Source organism: Pseudophryne corroboree, chromosome 5 (assembly GCF_028390025.1).
Source record: "Pseudophryne corroboree isolate aPseCor3 chromosome 5, aPseCor3.hap2, whole genome shotgun sequence".
Taxonomy (NCBI): domain Eukaryota; kingdom Metazoa; phylum Chordata; class Amphibia; order Anura; family Myobatrachidae; genus Pseudophryne; species Pseudophryne corroboree.
In genome coordinates, this window is record NC_086448.1 from 654,296,860 (window position 1) to 654,320,387 (window position 23,528).

At 48.4% G+C, this 23,528-nt stretch overlaps 1 protein-coding gene across 2 annotated transcripts in view; it reads right to left on the reverse strand.

Annotated features, from left to right (window-relative positions):
- The window catches only part of LOC134928209 (ethanolaminephosphotransferase 1-like), a 185,348-nt gene that overhangs the window by 12,329 nt on the left and 149,491 nt on the right, over positions 1–23,528 (reverse strand). For both annotated transcript variants that reach the window (XR_010177854.1, XM_063923685.1), the window contains exons 5-8: positions 22,863–23,131; positions 10,856–10,964; positions 7,387–7,435; positions 1,180–1,360 (exon numbers count right to left, since the gene is read on the reverse strand). Coding sequence is in view for 1 of the 2 variants with exons in the window: in XM_063923685.1 (XP_063779755.1) it covers positions 1,180–1,360; positions 7,387–7,435; positions 10,856–10,964; positions 22,863–23,131 (608 nt within the window). In the remaining variant the exon portion in view is untranslated. The remainder of the gene's footprint in view (positions 1–1,179; positions 1,361–7,386; positions 7,436–10,855; positions 10,965–22,862; positions 23,132–23,528) is intronic.

Here is a 23,528-nt window from a genome sequence, read left to right on the forward strand (position 1 = left end):
GATAAGATACCACTCCTGACTGGCTGGTGGTCTCTCACATGAACAGTCACATCCTGAGCTGGAAGCTGCAGACTCACTCCATGTCCATGTGTTATTTATGCTTAAGAGGCCCATTTATCATGGAATACATATTGAGTACGATCTGGGCGGGTTCTTACTGCCCAGGATCGCATTGCAATATGCAATCGTAACAGGTGAATGTATAACCCGGCACCCGCAGGGACAGGAGCTCCTGCCATGTGCTCTATGGGCAGTGGGGGGTCCTGCGCATTCGCGGTCATGGATTACTTCACAAGATTAAAGAAAATGAAAAGTAAATCATTTGTAGGTACCACTACAACACAGCAAGTTATCGCCTCAGTCCTTGCAAATTCAGATACTCCATTGTACACTAGAGAAGAGCTCTGTAGCATTATTAGCAAAGAAGGGCCTGCAGCTCCATTACCATATCAGAGACAAAAGATGCACACATCCTCACCTCTGCATCTGCCTCAGAAACAATGGATAATTCTTGTCAATGGTGGTCATTCCGAGTTGTTCGCTCGCAAGCTGCTTTTAGCAGCTTTGCACACGCTAAGCCGCCGCCTACTGGGAGTGAATCTTAGCTTCTTAAAATTGCGAACGAAAGATTCGCAATATTGCGATAAGACATCTCTGTGCAGTTTCTGAGTAACTCGAGACTTACTCGGCATCTGCGATCAGTTCAGTGCTTGTCGTTCCTGGTTTGACGTCACAAACACACCCAGCGTTCGTCCAGACACTCCTCCGTTTCTCCAGCCACTCCTGCGTTTTTCCCAGAAACGGTAGCGTTTTTTCACACACACCCATAAAACGGCCAGTTTCCGCCCAGAAACACCCACTTCCTGTCAATCACATTACGATCACCAGAACGAAGAAAAAACCGTGAGTAAAATTCCTAACTGCATAGCAAATTTACGCAGGACATTGCGGACATTGCGCATGCGCACTAAGCGGAAAATCGCTGCGATGCGAAGAAATTTACAGAGCGAACAACTCGGAATGACCCCCAATATATGTTGTTGGTGGGTTCACGATCACAAGATTTTTTGCATCACAATGTTTCACTCTCTTCTATATGGTAAGGGAAATGTGATAGCCATGGTAGGGGGATGACAGGGAAGAATATTGCAGAAGCAAAACTTTCCAATTAATACTTACTGTCACATTGGAGAACAGAACACCAACCATCCATAAGAAAAGCCTTGGTTGCCTGTCCAGGATGTTACAGGGAGAATACACAACCCATAGGGTCAACAGAAGAAATAAAACGGATGGTGAGAATAATGGTAAAAGTCCTTCATACACTGAGCTCTTTAGTAGGGTTTTCCCTCGATATGCTCTGTTGGTAGAAGAAGAGGATGATGTTTACATTAACTGATGTCACCAAACTGATATAAATTACTATTTTCAGTGTACATTGTTTCTCCTACAATTATATTTGAAATAGCATATGTGCTGGGGATGGACCCAATCTGTCGGTTAAAAAAAAAACACAACCTAAAAGGTATTTTGGGGGGTGGGGGTTAGTGGTATCTGACTGATGGTTATGTTAGCCAAGGGGTGGGGCGTTAGTCTGCAAGCTGGGGGAGTTTTCTTGTATTTTTCAGTAGAGATGAGTGGGTTCAGATATCAGAGACCCGAGCCCCCCTGAATTTCACCATTTGAGCCGGGAACAAAGGTCGACTCTGGACTTCCCACCAGACTCGGAACCCAGAAACGAGGCAAAATGTCATCATCCCGCTGTCGGATTCTCACGGGTTTTGGAACCCATGTAAGGAGCCGCGCGTCACCACCATTTTCACTCTGGACTTGTAGAGTGAGGGAGACAGACCTCTGTCTCTCTGTAGGTGGTGGCGTCGGGTGGGGGCAGTGTGTGCTCTTTAGGGGTGCTGTCCTGTGTGCTGTTAGGGGTGCTGTCCTGTCGTGCTGTACAAGGGCACTTTCCTGTATGCTGTAAAAAAATACAGGGGTGTTGTATAAATAAAGGTACACCAGCCCTGTCTTGTATGCTGTAAAAATACAGGGGTGTTGTTAAAATACAGGGGTGTTGGTCCTTTCCTGTATTCTGTAAAAATACAGAGGTGCTGTGAAAATACAGGGGTGCTGGTCCTGTATGCTGTAAAAATACAGTGGTGCTTTGTCCCTGTCTTGTATGCTGTAAAAACACAAGGGTGTTGTTAAAATAAAGGTACACTGACCCTGTCCTGTATGCTGTAAAAATACAGGGGTGCTGTGTCCCTGTCTTGTATGCTGTAAAAATACAGGGATGTTGTTAAAAAAAAAGGTACACTGGCCCTCTCCTGTATGCTGTAAAAATACAGAGGTGTTGTTAAATAAAGGTACACTGGCCCTGTCCTGTATGCTGTAAAAATACAGGGGTGCTGTGAAAATACAGGGGTGCTGTGTCCCTGTCTTGTATGCTGTAAAAATACAGGGATGTTGTTAAAATAAAGGTACACTGGCCCTCTCCTGTATGCTGTAAAAATACAGAGGTGTTGTTAAATAAAGGTACACTGGCCCTGTCCTGTATGCTGTAAAAATACAGGGGTGCTGTGAAAATATAGGGGTGCTGTGTCCCTGTCTTGTATGCTGTAAAAATACAGGGGTGTTAAAATAAAGGTACACTGGCCCTCTCCTGTATGCTGTAAAAATACAGAGGTGTTGTTAAAATAAAGGTACACTGGCCCTGTCCTGTATGCTGTAAAAATACAGGGGTGCTGTGAAAATATAGGGGTGCTGTGTCCCTGTCTTGTATGCTGTAAAAATACAGGGATGTTGTTAAAATAAAGGTACACTGGCCCTCTCCTGTATGTTGTAAAAATACAGAGGTGTTGTTAAATAAAGGTACACTGGCCCTGTCCTGTATGCTGTAAAAATACAGGGGTGCTGTGAAAATATAGGGGTGCTGTGTCCCTGTCTTGTATGCTGTAAAAATACAGGGGTGTTAAAATAAAGGTACACTAGCCCTCTCCTGTATGCTGTAAAAATACAGGGGTGTTGTTAAAATAAAGGTACACTGGCCCTGTTCTGGATGCTGTAAAAATACAGGGGTGCTATGAAAATATAGGGGTGTTGTTAAAATAAAGGTACACTGGCCCTGTTCTGTATGCTGTAAAAATACAGGGGTGCTGTATCCCTGTCTTGTATACTGTAAAAATACAGGGGTGTTGTTAAAATAAAGATACACTGGCCCTATCCTGCATGCTGTAAAAATAAAGGGGTGTTGTCAAAATAAAGGTACACTGGCCCTGTCCTGTATACTGTAAAAATACAGGGGTGTTGTGAAAATACAGTGGTGCTGTGTCCCTGTCTTGTGTGTTGTAAAAATACAGGGGTGGTATTAAAATAAAGGTACACTGGCCCTGTCCTGCATGCTGTAAAAATACAGGGGTGCTGTAAATATAAAGGGGCACTGTTCTATTTGCTGTAAAAATAAAGGGGCACTGTTCTGTGCGCTGTAATATTAAAAGGGCACTGTCCTGTGAAATAAAGAACAAAAAATTTGGATGAAAAAATAGTGAGATCAGGAACCACTTCCAGTTCCTAGTACTAGTGTTGAAGCTGCTGCCACCAGTCATGACATTGACAATGCAATTCCATCAACGTTGTCTGCTAAGGCTGATGCCCAATGCCATAAAGGGCATGTAAAATCCAAGAAGCACAAATTAAGGACCACAAAAAAAAAAAAAAATCTGATAAATGTAAAATTGACAATATGCCATTCACGACACAAAGTGGCAAGGAATGGCTAAGGCATGACCTATGTTCATGACTGGTGGTTCAGCTTCTCATGAAGATAGGAGCCCTCTTCCCTCTCGAAAAATGTAAAAAATAAAGTTTGTTAAAGCACAGGAAAAAACAATTGTGCATTCAGACAGAGATATCACAAACCCCCAAAATGAGTCCAAGTGTGTCTGCAGTTGCGATGTCTAGGCCTGACCTTCCCAAGACTGTATGGGAAGAGGAGGCTCCTACAACCATTTGCACACCCTCTGCAAGTGCTGGGAGGAGCACCGCCAGTCCAGTTGCTGATATTGAGATTGAGGATGTCACTGTAGACGTACAACAGGATGAGGAGGATATTGGTGTAGCCGGCGCAGAGGGGAAGTTGACGATGAGGATTCTGATGGTGATGTGGTTTGTTTGAATAAGGCACCAGTGGAGACAGTTGTTGTCCATGGGATGAAAAAGCCCATTGTCATGCCTGGGCAAAATACCAAAAAAGTCACCTCTTCGGTGTGGAATTATTTCTCCACAAATCCGAACAACAGGGGGTAAATTTACTAAGGTGGGAGATTTTTAGAACTGGTGATGTTACCCATGGCAACCAATCAGATTCTACTTACCATTTATCTAGCTGCTTCTAGCAGGTAATAGATATAATCTGATTGGTTGCTATGGGCAACATCAGGAGTTCTAAAAAATCTCCCACCTTAGTAAATTTACCCCCAGGTGTCAAGCCATGTGTTGCCTCTGTCAATCCATAATAAGTAGGGGTAAGGACGTTATCCACCTAGGAACATCCTCCCTTATACGTCACCTGCAGCGCATTCATCATAAGTCATTGCCAAGTTCAAAAACTTTGGGTAAGAGCGTAAGCAGTCCACTGACACCTAAATCCCTTTTTCCTGTTGTATCCAAGCTCCTACAATCCACACCAACAATTCCCTCAACGCCAATTTCCTCCTCAGTCAGGAACGGAAGTAGTCCTGCAGGCCATGTCACTGGCATGACTGACGAGTCCTCTCCAATCCGGGATTCCTCCGGAGGATCCTTGAGTGCTACGCCTATTGCTGCCGCTGCTGTTGTTGCTGCTAGGAGTCGATCGTCATCCCAGAGAGGAAGTCGGAAGACCATTTGTACTACTTTAACTAAGCAATTGACTGTCCAAACAGTCCTTTGCGAGGAAAATGAAATATGACAGCAGTCACCTTGCTGCAAACGGATTACTGAGGCCATAACAACTATGCTGGTGTTAGACGTGCGTCCGGTATCCGCCATTAGTGCAGTGGGATTTAGACAGTTGATGGACGTACTGTATCCCCGGTACCAAATCCCGTCTAGATTCCACTTCACTAGGCAAGCGATTCTCAGACTATACAGGGACATTAACAAAAGTGTCCTCAGTGTCCTGAAAATGCAGTTGCACCCACTTAACTACGGACATGTGGACAAGTGGAGCAGGGAAAACTAAGGACTACATGACTGTGTAAGCCCACTGGGTAGATGTATTGCCTTCCGTAGCAACAGCAGCGGCACCAGCAGCAGCATCTCACAAATGCCAACTCATTCCTAGGCAGGCTACGCTGTGTATCACCGGTTTCTCTAAGGGGTACACCACTGACAACCTATTACAGAAACGGAGGGACATCATCGTACAATGGCTTCCCCACTTAGACTCTCCTGGGGATTTGTGATATCTGACAACGCCACCAAATTTGTGCGAGCATTACATGTGGGCAAATTCCAGCACGTCCTATGTTTTGCACACACAATTTGGTGGTGCAGAATTTTTTGAAAAACGACAGGGGCGTGCAGGAGATGCTGTCGGTGGATTGAAAAATTGCAGGCCACTTTCGTCATGTAGCGACTGCGCACCAAAGACTGGAGCACCAGCAAACACTCTTAAACCTGCCATGCCATCACCTAAAGCAAGATGTAGTAACGAGGTGGATTTCAACCCTCTATATGCTTCAGAGGATGGAGGAGCAGCAAAAGTCCATTCAAGCCTATACATCCAGCCATGATATAGACAAAGGAGCGGGAATGCACCTGACTCAAGCACAGTGGAGAATGATTTCCATGTTGTACAAGATTCTCCAACCATTCGAACTTGCCACATGGGAAGTCAGTTCACACACTGCTTGCTTGAGTCAGGTCATTCCCCTCATCAGGCTTTTGTAGAAGCAGCTGGAGAAATTGAAGGAGGAGCTAAGATGGAGCGATATCGCTAAGTATGTGAGACTTGTGGATGGAACCCTTCATTCTCTTTGCCAGGTTTCAAGGGTGGTCAATCTGTTGAAATCAGATCACTACATTTTACTTCCACAAAATGTGGAGGAGATGATGTTCATCAAAATGAGTTATAAATTCCTCCAGGAAGACCTTTACCAGCAATTGCCTCCAGAAAGTACATAGGGACCTGTGACAGTCCAGTGGGGACGAATTAATACTCTCTGAGGATGACAATGTAAATATTGAAAGGGGTGAGGAATCGGAGGATGAGGATGACATCTTGTCTCTGTAGAGCCAGTTTGTGCAAGGAGAGATTAATTGCTTCATTTTTTCTGGTGGGGGCCCAAGCAAAGCAATCATTTCAGCCACAGTCGTGTGGCAGACCCTGTTGCTGAAATGATTGGTTTGTTAAAGTGTGCATGTCCTGTTTATACAACATAAGGGTGGGTGGGAGGACCCAAGGACAATTCCATCTTGCACCTCTTTATTTTCTTTGCATTATGTGCTCTTTGGGGCCTAATTTTTAAAACTGTCATCCTGTCTGCCACTGCAGTGCCACTCCTAGATGGGCCACATGTGTGTGCTGCCACTTGTGTCACTTAGCTTAGTCATCCAGCTACCTTGTTTCCATTTGGAAATGAATGTCATTGAGGTTAATAATATCGTAGGATCAAAAATACCCCCAATTTCTGTGATTTTAGATGTTTTTAATGTTTTTTTTTCCAAAAAATCCAAAACCAAAACCCGATAGGGTGGTTTTGGCAAAACCAATCCAGATCCAAAACACGAACGGAGATCCAGATCCAAACACAAAACACAAAAAGTGTCTGGTGCACATCTCTATTTTTCAGGAACTGTAGCTCCGACAACTGCTATAGCCACACACTACCAGAATGCACACGTGTTGTCCCGGGAACCGCTCACACATACTCTGCTTCATGATATAAATTAAACTTTCATACAGGACTAATTTTTTTCTGATATTGTTTGTGAAAAAAATATACTTGTACTTAGAAATTAGAACATATTGCAGAAATAAAGTCATCAGAATAAGAAAGAAGAAGAAAAAGACTCTTTTTGGGCACACCCTTTAGAACATAGATGATATGAAAAGATAATATTAAAATGTAATGTTATCTATGTTCTAAAGGGTGCCCCCCCCCCCCCAAAAAAAAAAAAGAGAGTCTTCTTTTTCTTCTTTCTTATTCTGATATCCATACTGACTCAGGGTGCACCACCTAATATGTAACCACAGTTGCAAACCCAAGGATTTGGTATTTAGGTTTATTGATTATACTCTTAATATTTTACTGGTGCTGAATCCAAAACACCCACACTTATAAATAAAGATTTTACATATTTAAAGACTTAACGTGGATTTGTTACATTTAACATAAAATCCCAACTTACATAAAAATGTTGTACAACGTCTGAGGAAAGGCGATTAGTAAACTGCATCCTACAAAAGATAAGAATAAAAAATACACATTAAATCATATAACAACTTCAGCCTTTTGTTACACTATAGACCAGTGGTTTCCAAACTTTTTTGAATCACGCGCCCTAGAATATCAGAATTTTTTTCACGGCACCCCATGGCCAAAAAATTCTTATTGAGAAATTTAGAAAGACATATTACATTAAGTAGATCGCATTTATATGTCATCCTTAGGGTCAGTTGTGTGGTGAGGGACAAGATTTGCTTCTGTTTGGCCACATATTTTATGATTGGCAGCCACCAGCACTGGTTTTGCCTATTATATTGACCATGAATAATTTGAATTGGTCTTGGACCACCAACCCAGAGCACCCCTGCAAGTGTCCCGAGGCACCCCAGGGAGCCACGGCACACAGTTTGAGAACCTCTACTATAGACAATAACACAATGATATTATATATAAGGTATTCTTATCTGGCACAAGTGCTTGCAGCAAGGAAAGGTCTAGTGCTGGGAGAAGAGCATATTACATTAATAACGCTGAGCGACAGTGGAGGAAACCGCGCTCCAATTAGAACTTCCTCCATTTCAAATGTATGCTCTTACCCTCTCCCTCACTAAACAGTCTTAAGGTGGGTATACACTGGAAGATATATCTGCCAATCAATTGATCGGCAGATATATCTATGGACGGATCGGGCAGTGTGTTGAGCATACACACTGCCCGATCCGTCTGGGACTGACGTCATGAACTGGGCGGGCGTGTACACACGCCCGCCCAGTTCAGCTGTCAATCAACGCCGGCCGCGGAAGCATGTGTATGGGCGTACACACACAGCGACACGCCAATATATCGGTAGATATATTGGCCGTCGGCTGTGCTGTGGGGCCGACGCGATATGTCTGTGAACGACGGAGTTCACAGACGTATCGGCCGTACACACTGCCCGACGGACCCGCGATATATCGGCCATTCAAGAGAACGGCCAAAATATCGGCCAGTGTGTACGGGCCTTAACTTTAAGACCCTTATCACCTCTCAGTCCTCCAAACCCCAATCGTCTCTTTGTCACTTTCAACTTCCTCCTCTGCCCCTCCCCCTCGCCTGCCCTCCTGATTTTCTTCCCTTCACATCTAAGATTGAATCCATAGTGGATGTGGAATATTGGTTGGATATTTGGAAAAACGCTGCCTCCAGCTCAATTTGTGTAAAGATGAAAGATAATGTATACAAGTTACTACAGGTTGAGTATCCCTTATCCAAAATGCTTGGGACCAGAGGTATTTTGGATATCGGATTTTTCCGTATTTTGGAATAATTGCATACCATAATGAGATATCATGGTGATCGGACCTAAGTCTAAGCACAGAATGCATTTATGTTACATATACACCTTATACACACAGCCTGAAGGTCATTATAGCCAGTATTTTTTATAACTTTGTGCATTAAACAAAGTGTGTCTACATTCACACAATTCATTTATATTTCATATACACCTTATACACACAGCCTGAAGGTCATTTAATACAATATTTTTAATAACTTTGTGTATTAAACAAAGTTTGTGTACATTGAGCCATCAGAAAACAAAGGTTTCACTATCTCACTCTCACTCAAAAAAGTCCGTATTTCGGAATATTCCGTATTTCGGATATTTGGATATTGGATACTCAACCTGTATAAAGATGGCATTATGTTCAAACACATCTTAGTGAAATGTTGCCAGACACATCAAACAGATGGTATACGCAACATATGGAATAAATGACCAGCATTCTTTAAAAAATCCTTCAAATCCTTTATTAAGATCTTCTCAAAATATTCCCTCTCCATTTGAGTAAGGATGAAATTCCTCATTCTTTAGATTGGTTTCCACCCATCGGGTAATCTTTTGTCTTCTTTTCTATACCTGTCTGACTTTCCTCTTCTTTCTTCCCCGCAGTCTGCCACACCATGCACTTTTTGTGTTTCATCTTTCCCTCTCCTAACTATAAACTTGGTCAGTATGCTGTAATCTGTATTTTGAGATGTTCAGACTGTCTCACATGCCTAGCTATTATATATTCTTTTATATGTCATTGTATTTATGCTTTGTGAACTTGCATGTGCCATATAAATAAAGGATAATAATACATACAGCAGGTGGAAGGTCTATGTGGTTCTGTTGCTGCCCACTATGTCTTGCTGCTCCATTCCAGAAGTCATATAGAAAATTGCTTATTATCTCTTAAATCTTGCGGAGGCATAATGAGGAATATATAAGTGGTGTCTTATTGTGAGCTACATCTATGTTCCCTCCATAAAATACTGTTATTGTAAACGTATATAATGTGTTTCGCATTGGTCACTTCTGATTGCCCGCAGGTTACTGATGCTTTAGTGCCTAAAGTATCACATTAAACATAGAAACATAGAATTTGACGGCAGATAAGTACCACTTGGCCCATCTAGTCTGCCCATTTTTTTTATCCTTTAGGTAATCGCAACCCTCTTTGAACCTTAATTCCTTGTAAGGATATTCACATGCCTATCCCAAGCATGTTTAAACTGCTCCACAGTCTTAGCCTCTACCACCTCTGATGGGAGGCTATTCCACTTATCCACTACCCTTTCTGTGAAATAATTTTTCCTTAAATTTCCCCTGAACCTGCCACACCTGGCATTATTGGTGCATAGCCATTCCATTAACCCTATATGTCGCCTCCTGTCACCGCCATATACTGACCTAATAAAACAGGAAAACTGAAGAGTGAAGACCTAATGTTTCTTGGCAACAGAAAACAATGCATATGTTTAGTCCAATGTCTGCTTCCTCAAAGCACCAAAATGTCACACGGGAGCAGCTGTCTCTATTTTATCAGAACAATGTTAATACATGAACAGAAGTACTTTCAGACTAGGGGTACCACAGTTCTACTAACAGAGTCAGAAATGTAAATAACACATAGTTGATGTAAATACGATTTGATTTGATTTATGATCAAGGGGGGTACTTATCAAAGCATGGCGAGAGATAAAATAGAGAAAAAATGTACTAACCAATCAGCTCCTGTCATTTTTCAAACACTATGGGCCAAATGTAATAGAGTGAGAGTTTCAGAAAGTGAGAGATTTGGTAAGGTTTTTCAGTTTTTTTTTTAAAGTGGTAATCATTTACACTGCAAAACCAGGTTGATCTTGCTGTGTAAATGATTGCCACTTTAAAAAAAACTGCAAAACCTTACCAAATCTCTCACTTTTTGAAACTCTCACTCTATTTGGCCCTACCTGTGAAATGAAAGTTAAAGGTTGATTGGTTAGTGCTTTATTTCTATGCACTTTTTCTTTCTTTATCTTTTGATAAATACCCCCATAATGTGATATCATACAAAATGATAAAAAAAATAGTCAATTGCGTTATTTTTCTATTACTCTACTCATTGGCCAGGTATACATACCTACTAGGAATGTAATTAGTAAATCAGTCATGTATACATGCGGGATGACTGGTTTATGGAAGGTGTCTACTCCAACTGCTGCAGTGAGAATATATACCAATGTCATTGACTGAAAGGACAAGAAGAAAAACCATGGTTAAAGGTTCACTTAATGTTTGTAACTGGAAATTATTTTAGAGCTAATTACATCTATAAATACGTGCGTAAAAATGTCAGCAGCTTGTCAGAACTGGTGATATTTGCACAGTATTCTTCCCGTGGATAATTGGAGAACACAGAAGCAAGCCTCGGACAGTCACCTTTTGCACTAAATGACTAATAACAGTAAATAAAAGCTGACATTCAGCTGCACAGCAAACATACAGTAAACAGTATTATTCCTGGAGGTAGATGGAGAACAGCGGAGACTTATCCAATGTATTTTAGATGGGTTCATTGGGAGGAATTCTGGTATTTAACTGCGTAAATATTGGGCATATTTATTTATTAGCAGTTTCTTATATAGCCTAGCATATTCCGTTGCGCTTTACAATTAGAACAACAGTTATAGAACAAATCAGGGCAAAGACAGACATAGCGGTAGGAAGGCCCTTCTCGCAAGCTTACAATCTATAGGGCATAGATCATGACTTGCCAATGGCAATGTATGTACTGCACATATGAGATACATTTTATTTAGCTCAGATGGTTGAGGAAAGGTGGAGATTACAGGTGGACATGAATGTGATTTCCGTGTATGGGAAAAAGGAGGTCTACTAGCAAGCACAATATTTATGGCCTTCATAATACTGCTTTTGTATTTGTTCATGGAAAGTGTATAATAGGGGAAAGGAAGGTCAGTCGCACTACTGATGGGATAGGCTTTGTATTTAAACATATTTGTAAAATCTAAATACTGTAAGTTGTCACTCTTGGCATAGTAGCTTGGAATGTGAAGAGTATACAATCCCATGAAAAACACAACATTTTACTACAATAAAAACAAATATATATATATATATATATATATATATATATATATATATATACTAGGTGATTCATCGCGCCCTACGGGCGCTCTTCACACCATCGTAAGGGGCTACGCCCTGTTAACCTCTGCACGCCTTTGAACATACGCAGGGCGGTAGATAACCAAATCAGAAATGCAGGGCAGTATAGAGGGCATACAGAAATGGTGTCCAGTTGAGATAAGATAGAGAGGCGTAGGGGGGGAGAAAGGGAATGTACAGAAACGCTGTGCAATCGGTAAAGGATAGGGAGAGTCAGGGTGGTAGTGAGAGGATAAAGAGAGGCAAGGGGTTAGAGAGAAAATACAGTTGCAAGAGGCTACGACCCATTATCCCCTGCACGGGCTTCAGCTGTGCTATAATTGTTATTAGATGGAGTATTTCCTGATTTTTTTTTGCATGGCAGTGGGTAAATATTGTAAGGGGGGAAGGCGTGCGATTGTTAAGGGGGCATAGGCCTTTGTGAGGGCGTGCAGAGTGGCCGCAGGGCACAATGAATAACATAGTGTAGTATATACTGCTAGTGTCTGCATTATGAAGTACCAGATGAGTAACAGCAATGCACTGTAGATAAGATACCAAGGTGCTGTGGCCACAGGTAGCAGAGCCACTTATACACACAATGGCCACAGGTAGCAGAGCCGCTTATACACACAATACCCACAGGTACCAGAGCCGCTTATACACACAATACCCACAGGGGGCAGAGGCGCTTATACACACAGTGCCCACAGGTAGCAGAGGCGCTTATACACACAATACCCCCAGGTAGCAGAGGTGCTTATACACACAGTGCCCACAGGTAGCAGAGGCGCTTATACACACAATACCCACAGGTAGCAGAGCCGCCTATACACACAGTGGCCACAGGTAGCAGAGCCGCTTATACACACAATGGCCACAGGTAGCAGAGCCGCTTATACACACAATACCCACAGGTAGCAGAACCGCTTATACACACAATACCCACAGGTAGCAGAGCCGCTTATACACACATTACCCACAGGTAGCAGAACCGCTTATACACACAATACCCACAGGGGGCAGAGGCGCTTATACACACAATACCCACAGGTAGCAGAGCCGCTTATACACACAGTGCCCACAGGTAGCAGAGGGGCTTATACACACAATGGGCACAGGTAGCAGAGCCACATGTACACACATTACCCACAGGTAGCAGAGCCGCTTATACACACAGTGCCCACAGGTAGCAGAGGCGCTTATACACACAATACCCCCAGGTAGCAGAGGTGCTTATACACACAGTGCCCACAGGTAGCAGAGGCGCTTATACACACAATACCCACAGGTAGCAGAGCCGCCTATACACACAGTGCCCACAGGTAGCAGAGGCGCTTATACACACAGTGGCCACAGGTAGCAGAGCCGCTTATACACACAATGGCCACAGGTAGCAGAGCCGCTTATACACACAATACCCACAGGTAGCAGAACCGCTTATACACACAATACCCACAGGTAGCAGAGCCGCTTATACACACATTACCCACAGGTAGCAGAACCGCTTATACACACAATACCCACAGGGGGCAGAGGCGCTTATACACACAGTGCCCACAGGTAGCAGAGCCGCTTATACACACAATACCCCCAGGTAGCAGAGGCGCTTATACACACAGTGCCCACAGGTAGCAGAGGCGCTTATACACACAATACCCACAGGTAGCAGAGCCGCTTATACACACAGTGCCCACAGGTAGCAGAGGGGCTTATACACACAATGGGCACAGGTAGCAGAGCCACATGTACACACATTACCCACAGGTAGCAGAACCGCTTATACACACAATACCCACAGGGGGCAGAGACGCTTATACACACAGTGCCCTCAGGTAGCAGAGGCGCTTATACACAGTGCCCACAGGTAGCAGAGGTGCTTATACACACAATGGGCACAGGTAGCAGAGCCACGTGTACACACAATACCCACAGGTAGCAGAGCGGCGTATACACACAATACCCACAGGTAGCAAAGCCGCTTATACACACAGTGCCCACAGGTAGCAGAGCCGCTTATACACACAGTGTGCACAGGTAGCAGCGCCACTTATACACAATGGGCACAGGTAGCAGTGTTGCTTATACACATAATGGCCACAGTATTAGTGTTTCTAATTAATCCAATGTCCATTGGTAGCAACTATACTCACAAAAGTTTGGGGGGTTTGGAAAGGGGGTGAGTTCAGTGAGGTTCCTATCAGTGCGGCTGATCAGCCCGATTCAGGGAATCACTTGTAGCGGCTGTGGATGGTGTCCGAGGTGCTACGTGTGGTGGAGGGGTGGGTGTGGGAGGGGGTCCAGAGGTGTTGTGGGTGGTGGAGGGGTGGGTGCAGGGGCACGAATGGCGGAAAAGGGTGCAGAGGTGCTGTGGGTGGGGGAGGGGTAGGTGTAGAGGGGGCGCGGATGGGGAGTGTAGTTGCTGTTGGTGGGGGAGGGGTGGGTGCGGGGGACTGTGGATGAAGGAGGGGGTATGGAGGTGATGTGTGTGTGGGAGGGGCGATGTAGGGGTGTGCGTTTGGAGGTGCAGGGGGGGTGAGCTTAGGTGATGGGTTTCAGAAGTGCTGTGGGTGGGGGAGGTGTGGGATGGCACAGATGGGGGATGTAGATGTGGATGGGGGAGGGGTGGATGCGGGGGAGCTGTGGATGGGGAAGGGAGTCCGGAGGTGGTTCGGGTGGTGGTCCAGAGGTGTTGCGGGTGGGGGAGGGGCAGGTGTGGGAGGTCCGCAGATGTCGAGGGTGTCTGTAGATAATGCGGGTGGGTAGGTGCTGTGGTTGTGGGAGTGGCGGGGGTGTTGCGGGTGGGGTAGGTGATCTGGATGGGGTAGGTGATGTGGATGTGCGGTAGCCAGGGGAGGGGCGGGTACGGGGATGGCACGGATGGGGGAGGGGGTCCGTGGTCGCTGTGGATGAGTGAGGGGTGGGTGCGGGGTTACGGCGGTTGTGGTGGGCCAGGTGTGCTGCTGCGGTGGGTGGGGGAGGGTGCCGGTGCAGGGATACCGCGGTTGGGGTAGGGCGGTTGGTGCAGCTGCGGCGGGTAGGGGCAGGGGAGGGGGTGCGGCGGTGGGGAAGGGGTGGGTGTGGGGATGCTGCGGGTGGGGTGCCAGGGGTGGGGGGGGGCGTGAGGGGGTGTGGATGGGGTCTGTAGATGCTGCTGGTGGTGGAGGGGCAGGTGCAGGAGGCTGTGGATGAAGGAGGGGGTCTGGAGGTGCTGTGTGTGGGGGAGGGGCCATGTAGGGGGAGGTGGGGTTGCAGAGGGGGAGGGGTGGGGGAGGTGTCTATAGATGATGTGGGTGGGGGAGGGGCCGGAGGTGCTGTGGGTGGGGGAGTGGGGTGTGTGGTTGGGGTCCGGATGCGCCGCGGGCTGGGGAGAGGCGGGTGCGGGGATGGGGCGGATGGGGGAGGGAATCAGAGGGCGCTGTGGGTGGGTGAGGGGCTGGTGCGGGGTTAACGCAGTTGAGGAGGGCAGAGTGTGGTGGTGTTGCGGGTGGTGGAGGGGCAGGTGCGTGGGTGTTGGGGGGGAGGGGGGGGTGCAGGGGTGCTGTGGGTGGGGGAGGGGGCCATTTGGTGGGGTGGTGCGGTTGGGTGGGAGGTGGGTGTGAGGGTGCCACGGTTGCGGGGGCGGGTGGTGCTGCAGGAAGGGGAGAGGTGGGGGTGCGGGAGCAGGGGTCCTGTGCGTAGGGGAGGGGTGGGGTGCCATGGGTGGACAGTTGGGAGCAGGGGTGATATGGGTGTGGGAGGGGTTGTGGGAGAAGCTGGTGTGGGAGTGCCGTGGGTGGGGGAGGGGGGGGGCTGCGGGTGGGAGTGTGGTGCCATGGGTGTGGGGACAGGTGCGGGGGGCAGGGATGGGTGCAGTAGTGCTGCGGTTGGGGTGTGGGAGGTGGCTGCGGGGGTTTCCGAGGGTTGGCGCGGGTGTGGGAGGGGGTGCGGGAGCAGGGGTGTTGCGGATGGGGGAGGGGCGGGTGCAGGGGGGCAGATGCGGTGGTGGTGCTGGTGGGGTGGAGGGGTGTAGTGGGGGAGAGGTGGGTATGGGGGTAGAGTGGGGGAGGGGCGGGGGTTCCGCGGGTGGGGAGGGGGCAGTTTTCCGGGGTGGTGCAGTTGGGGGTGGGTGGGTGTGAGGGTGCTATGGTTGCAGGGGCGGGTGGGGGGGTGCTGCAGGTAGGGGAGGGGTGGGGGTGCGGGAGCAGGGGTGCTGTGCGTAGTGGAGGGGCGGGGTGCCATGGGTGGGGAGTTGGGAGCAGGGGTGATGTGGGTTTGGGAGGGTTGGGGGGGGCTGTGGGAGAAGCTGGTGTGGGAGTGCTGTGGGTAGGGGAGAGGGGGGGTTCTGAGCGTGGGGGCGTTGTGCCAGGGGTGGGGGACAGGTGTGGGGGGGCAGTGGCGGGTGCAGTGGTGGTGCGGATGGGGGGTGGAAGGCGGCTGCGGGGGTTCCGAGGGTTGGGGGGGTGGCGTGGGTGGGGGAGGGGGTGCAGGAGCAGGGGTGTTGCGGATGGGGGAGGGGTGGGTGCAGGAGGGGCAGATGTGGTGGTGGTGCGGGTGAAATGGAGGATGCAGGGGTGTAGCGGGGGGAGAGGTGGGTATGGGGGTGGAGTGGGGGGGTGCCACGGGTGGGGGAGGGGGCGGTTTGCCGGTGTGGTGGGTTTGAGGGTGCCACGGTTGCAGGGGCGGGTGCTACAGGTAGGGGAGGGGTGGGGGTGCGGGAGCAGGGGTGCTGTGCGTAGGGGAGGGGCGGGGGTGCCATGGGTGGGGGGTTGGGAGCAGGGGTGATGTGGGTGTGGGAGGGCTGTGGGAGAAGCTGGTGTGGGAGTGCCGTGGATGGGGGAGGGGGGGTGCTGGGGGTGGGGGCGTGGTGCCATGGGTGGGGGACAGGTGTGGAGGGGGGGCAGGGGCTGGAGCAGTGGTGGTGCAGTTTGGCGGTGGGAGGCAGCTGCTGGGGTTCCGAGGGTTGGGGGGGAGGTGCGGGGAGGGAGGGGGCGGGTGCAGGAGGGGCAGATGCGGTGGTGGTGCGGGTTGGGTGAAGGGTGCAGCGGGGGGGGGGGGGGGTATGGGGGAGGGGCAGGGTTGCAGCGGGTGGGGGAAGGGCGGGGGGTGCTGCAGGTGTGGGAGCTACGGGTGGGGGCGGATGTGGGGGATGCATTGGGTGCCGCAGGGGGGGGCCAGCGGGTGTTGGTGCTGTGGGAGGGGGCAGAGTGCCACGGGTGGTGGGTGGGTGCCGCGGGTGGGTGGTGCGGGTGTTGGTGCTGCAGGTGGGGGAAGGGGTGGAGTGCCACGGGTGGTGGGTGGATGCGGTGGGTGCCGCGGGTAGGTGGCGCGGGTGTTGGTGCTGCGGGTGGGGGAGAGGGTGGGAGTGCCACGGGTGGGGGGCGAATGCGGTTGGTTGCCGCGGGTGTTGGTGCTACGGGTGGGGGAGGGGGCGGGAGTTCAGCAGGTGGGTGGCGCGGGTGTTTGTGCTCTGGGTGGGGGAGGGGGCGGGAGTGCCGCGGGTGGTGGGTGGATGTGGCGGGTGTTTGTGCTACGGGTGGGGGAAGGGGCGGGAGTGCCGCGGGTAGATGCCGTGGATGTTGGTGCTGCGGGAGGGGGAGAGGGCGGGAGTGCCGTGTGTGGGGGGCAGATGCGGGTGGTTGCCGCGGGTGGGAGGGGGGGGAGCGAGTGCGGCTGTCAGTGTTCAGCATGTCCCCCTGACTCAGCGGCAGCCGCAAGACTGTGAGGCGGGTAGTGTGAGTTCCGCTCACAGTCAGCGGCTGCGGTGTCACCAGAGAGTGTACGGGGAGAAGGGAGACAGGGGACTGGGCGGAGATGGGGAGGGGACTGGGCGGACCGAGGGAGGGGACTGTTCCTGGCCAGATCTGTGCCTGTGACTCCGCCCAGCGTTACGGCCAGGCACAGAATCACAGACTTGGGCTAATATATAGGAGATACACATATATATTTACACATACATACATATACATATACATACACTATTATATATAAAGCACAAAGAAACCAGGGGCTGAACAACAATGAAAGAATGATAATAGACATCTGGCAACAGGCGATGTAGTCATGTGACTGTCGGTTGGGATTCCGCCAGTCACTATACCGACGTCAAAATCACGGTCTCTGGCCATCCCAACAGTCTGCATGCCGCCTAACAGGGACTATTCCCTGTCCACAACACCCATAGAGTGGGAATAGATCCTGTGGCGAGCGCAGCGATATGGTGACCTCCAGGATCCCAAACACCGGTCTCCCAATACCAACCCGGTATAAGTTCCCATGTGTTATTGCAGAGAAATGGGTCTGATAGGGCTGCTTATCAGGGATTCTGCCTGAGGTACGCAAAATCGCAGCTAATAGGATACCTCCCCTATATGTTCAAGAAGTGGCGGCACTCCTAATTGGGACACTGATCCTCTGCACAATCCCTCACACAGACCCTTAAGCAAGCAGTAATATATATGCTCCGTGGTCGCCCAATCTGGAGTGCTATCAGTACTATGACTTATCTGCTCACACTGCCATTCACAGTTTAGCCAGTGTATGAACAGTAATCTGTGCTAATTTACAACTTTGATATCGCAGTGTTTTATTGCTTGGTAATACATTCTTTAATTGTGTTTTTCTTTGATGTGTAGTCTATTGCATTAACTTTTTATTAAACTAGGTGTATTTAATACCACTATTAATTGGCACTGCCTTAATGTGTTGGCTTTCAGTTTCTGTTTGTGTGGACCCCACAGAGGTCTGTTATTAGGCTGCTAGCAGAATGTATACTTCTAATAATTATTTCTTATCTAACAATTATATTAATTATTCCTGCATTTATAGCACCATTGGGCCCAGTGTCTTGCCACTGTGCACAATCTGGCCTGCCAAAGGCAACTCATTTTTTTGTCTGTTTTTGGTGGCATTTTTTTAAGCCATTTTCCAAACTGCCGCTTGATAAATCTGGTTGTTTGTATGCTTTCTATGTAAAGGTAAATGGCAATGTGTTTTTCGTGGCATCCTTTAAACTAGTGCTTTTATGATCTTATTAAATCAGCGGGTTGCAAAACCATAGGTAAATTAGCTGAAAATGCACAGTTTTGACAAAACCTTCACTTAGTGAGTATACTCTAAAAGTAATTATGTGTTTTAGGTGGAGAGAGCTACTACAATGACACCAGTACTGCTTGCATCCTGCACTGCTACCAGGAGCGGTTCTTGGTGTGGGCAAGCAGTGCCTGCGCCCGGGGCGCTGCGGCCTGGGGCGCGGCCGCAGTCACCGCCGCCTACCCGCACCCTGCTCCTCGGATGCAGCAGACGCCGTGGGCTGTGTGGCCGTCCGCTGCAGCCGGCTCCACTGACAGACACTAGAGGTCATTATTGACCTCTAGTGTCTGTGCGGCGCTGCTATGGGAGAGACGTCATGACGTCTCTCCCATGGAGAGGAGCCGCGGCGGCCAGACGGAGCAGCAGCAGCAGCGGTCGGGAAGCAGGAGCAGGGCAGTGGTAAGTATTGGGTTTTTTTTGTGTGTGTGTTTGACAGCTACAGGGGGCACAACTACTGGGGGCACAGCAGCAGAGGGCACAACTACAGGGGGCACAGCGACAGGGGACACAGCGACAGGGGACACAACTACTGGGGGCAAAGCAACAGGGGGCACAACTACTGGGGGCAAAGCAACAGGGGGCACAACTACTGGGGCAAATCTACTGGGGGCAAAGCAACAGGGGGCACAGCAACAGAGGGCACAACTACTGGGGGCAAAGCAACAAGTGACGGGCACAACTAATGGGGGCATAGCTACAGGGGGCACAGCTACTCTGGGGGCAAATCTACTGGGGGCAAATCAACTGGGGGGCACAACTACTTGGGGCAAATCTGGGGGCATAACTGTGGCCACGCCCCCTCCCATATGAAGCCACACACCTATTTTTAACGGTTTTGCCACGGGTGGGGGGGGGGGGGGAGTGGGGCGCCAGTGGAAAGTTTTGCACTGGGCGCCACAAGGTGTAGAACTGGCCCTGACTACTACCCACATACAGTTACCGGCTGGTGACCTGTATGTTCCGCTCCCCACTGAAAGTCTTGGAATCTGAAACCGCTACGCCCAGTAAAATAATTTCATTTCTGTATTTATTTTAATTTTAAGTTTTGTCTTTTTATTTTCTTTGAGACATAAATGACAAACAGCTCACTGTCATAGCAACCAAACAGATGTAATTTAATTTCTAAAATGTCCTAGAACCCTGACATTTAAACTGATTGTTGTACGTTACAGACAGGACTGGACTTGCCCACAGGGGCCCCAGGGGAACCCCCCCCCCCTGGTGGGCCCCAATGCCTGTGGTCCCACCGCCTACTCTAGGTGTCAGGTTCCAGACTGTGCCCTTGAATTATATATTGTTACTCTGTTAGAAGCAAGGCCACTGATAAGCATGCCTGGGTGCTTCTGGCACTTCTATAGAAAATACACCAATATTTGCCTTATGGTTAGCAAAGGGTCTGAGGTTGCTGGCCACACTCCTTAGACATGGGCCCCTACCACATCATCCCCCCGGTGGGCCCTTCATGCCCCAGTAACTGGTTACAGCAGAGGCGTAACAAGGGTTTTTGGAGCCCAGGGCAAAATGTAAAATGGCACCCCCCCAAGGAAGAAAAAACATAGCAAAAGAAGCATATGCGCGCGCCGAAAAAATGGTCGTGGCCACACACCAGAAGGGGTGTGGCCACGCTCCAGAAGGGGTGTGGCCACTGAAAATGGCCCATAGTGCCAGTTACATTGCCCCCCGGTGCCAGATACAATGCCCCACAGTGCCGGATACATGCCCCACAGTGCCAGTTACATTGCCCCACAGTGCCAGATACATGCCCCACAGTGCCAATTGCATTGTCCCCCAGTGCCAGATACAATGCCCCACAGTGCCAGATACATGCCCCACAGTGCCAGATACAATGCCCCACAGTGCCAGTTACATTGCCCCACAGTGCCAGATACATTGCCCCACAGTGCCAGTTACATTGTCCCACAGTGCCAGATACAATGCCCCACAGTGCCGGATACATGCCCCACAGTGCCAGTTACATTGCCCCACAGTGCCAGATACAATGCCCCATAGTGCCAGATACATGCCCCACAGTGCCAGATACATGCCCCACAGTGCCAGTTACATTGCCCCCCAGTGCCGGATACATGACCCACAGTGCCAGTTACATTGCCCCACAGTGCCAGATACAATGCCCCACAGTGCCAGATACAATGCCCCACAGTGCCAGATACATGCCCCACAGTGCCAGATACATGCCCCACAGTGCCAAATACATGCCCCACAGTGCCAGTTACATTGCCCCCCAGTGCCAGATACAATGCCCCACAGTGCCAATTGCATTGCCCCCCAGTGCCAGATACAATGCCCCACAGTGCCGGATACATGCCCCACAGTGCCAGTTACATTGCCCCACAGTGCCAGATACAATGCCCCACAGTGCCAGATACATGCCCCACAGTGCCAGATACAATGCCCCACAGTGCCAGTTACATTGTCCCACAGTGCCAGATACAATGTATCATTGTGCCAGTTACATACCTCACTGTGCCAGATACATGCCCCACACTGTGCCTGACACATGCCCCACTGTGCCAGTTACATGCCCCACTGTGCCAGTTACATGCCCCACTGTGCCAGTTACATGCCCCACTGTGCTCTCCCCCCCCCCCCCCCCCCCCCGGTCACTTACCGAGTCACCGGCGTGTTCTATGTGAGGGGAGGAGAGCGCCTCTCCTTCCCCTCACCGCTCCAGGACAGGTCTCCGGCGGCTGTGTGGCGCCGGTTCGCTAGCTAATCAGAGCTCGCGGACCGGCAGCCAATCAGGAGCCGGTCCGCAAGCTCTGACTGGCTAACGCCGCCGGAGGCCGGACACAGCAGCGCTGCTGCCAGCGCTGCTATGGCTTTCAGCGGCGGTGAGGGAGAGACGGTGCGCTCTCCTCCCCTCACATTTCGGCTTTCGGCGTAACGGGGGCGAGTGGGGCGTGATGCCCTGGCCGCCGGCGGCGCCCCCCTCTCCTGGGACTGCCAAGGCGCCCCGGGCACGTGTCCCACTCGCCCTACCCTAGATACGCCTCTGGGTTACAGCACATTTTCTCAGTAACGTGTACACTAGTTTTCACATAGGTGCCCAATTAGGTTTTCTCACCTATCATTAAAACTAATTTCTGTAAGAGGCAGAAGTATTATTACTAACATTTTTCATGTGAAAATGTTCACTTTTTGTTTGTTTTTTCCTGCATGTAACTGTGACAATAATACAGGGCTTTACATATGAATGTATCTAAGGAAATTTAAAATTCAAAAAGTGCATGTTTCTGCGATTAGATAAAATAAACCAAAAATTGACTCAGAATTTTAATCACGCACATTAAATTTTACAAGTGCGGACTTGGGTTGCACATACCGGTCTACCTCTGTCTTATGTGTACAGTATAACACTCCAACGAGCATCTCAAAATACAGTATGCAAGAAATTATAATTAAAACAGTATTAATAATATTCATACAAAAACTATTTTTTTTGCAGACATTGAAATGGCAAATAATGAATGACCTAAAAGGGATCATGTTTAAATTGGTAGTGAAATCTATTCAATCTTCTGGTGCCACCAATATATCTTCCCTGTGCTGAGAGAGGAGACTTAGGGGAGGCATGAGAAGATACCTTTCCCCATGCATTTTCATGAAATTCTACCTAACTCACCATCAAAACATGACAAAAACAAAATCAATCTTATTTGAATATGAAAAACCTTTTCTGTGCTTAATACATTCAAATATATTTTACTTTATGATAACAACTGCGATGTTTGTCGATGTTTTTAAATTTGAATATTTACATTGAGATTTGAGACAATTTAGGTGTAAACATTTTAATGCATATAGTGAAAAATAAATCGACACGAAAATCATACGTAAAGTTTTACCATTATATTCAGAGTACAAATTAATCTCACATAGCAACTCACCACTTGGCTAATATCATACGCCCAGGGGAGAAAGAGCACCCCAGTATTGTATTTTTCCCAGTGTGCGAGCATAAAGGTGAAGAGCACAACGCTGCTCACTAAATACATCTTCATTGGTGTTAATCCTGCTTCTCCTGAATTGCTTCCAAATATTGAGAACAAAGACAGTGGAAAGATTGACGCTGTCCAACTGTCGAGCCCATGATCAAATAATTCTCCCAATGGGCTGCTGGACTGAGTCCTTCTGGCATGTTTCCCATCAATTGAATCTGCAAACAACAAACAAATGAAATGGTAGAAGAGATGAAGAAACCCCTTACGATGTTTCATAGGCGAAAGTGACAGTAATAGGAAACATGCTGCCAAAACAGACATCGATACTGGTTGTTGACCCATTACAGGCCTCACTCAGTATGCATCAATTACATGCATGTGTGGTTATGCATTTTATTTCATATTCTCCTGAAGAGCAGTTATTTTTATAGAAGAGACCATAAAGTGTTGATGTGTAACCTTTCCTCTAGCTCTAGTGGAATTCAGGCTGGAGGATCATTCTGTACACTGTGTTAATATACAGCTTTACGGGTGAGAGGAGACTGTATGCAATGTGTACGTGCAATTAAAACATAAAGGCTGCAGTGAAGATATTAATCTAAACCTTGCTCA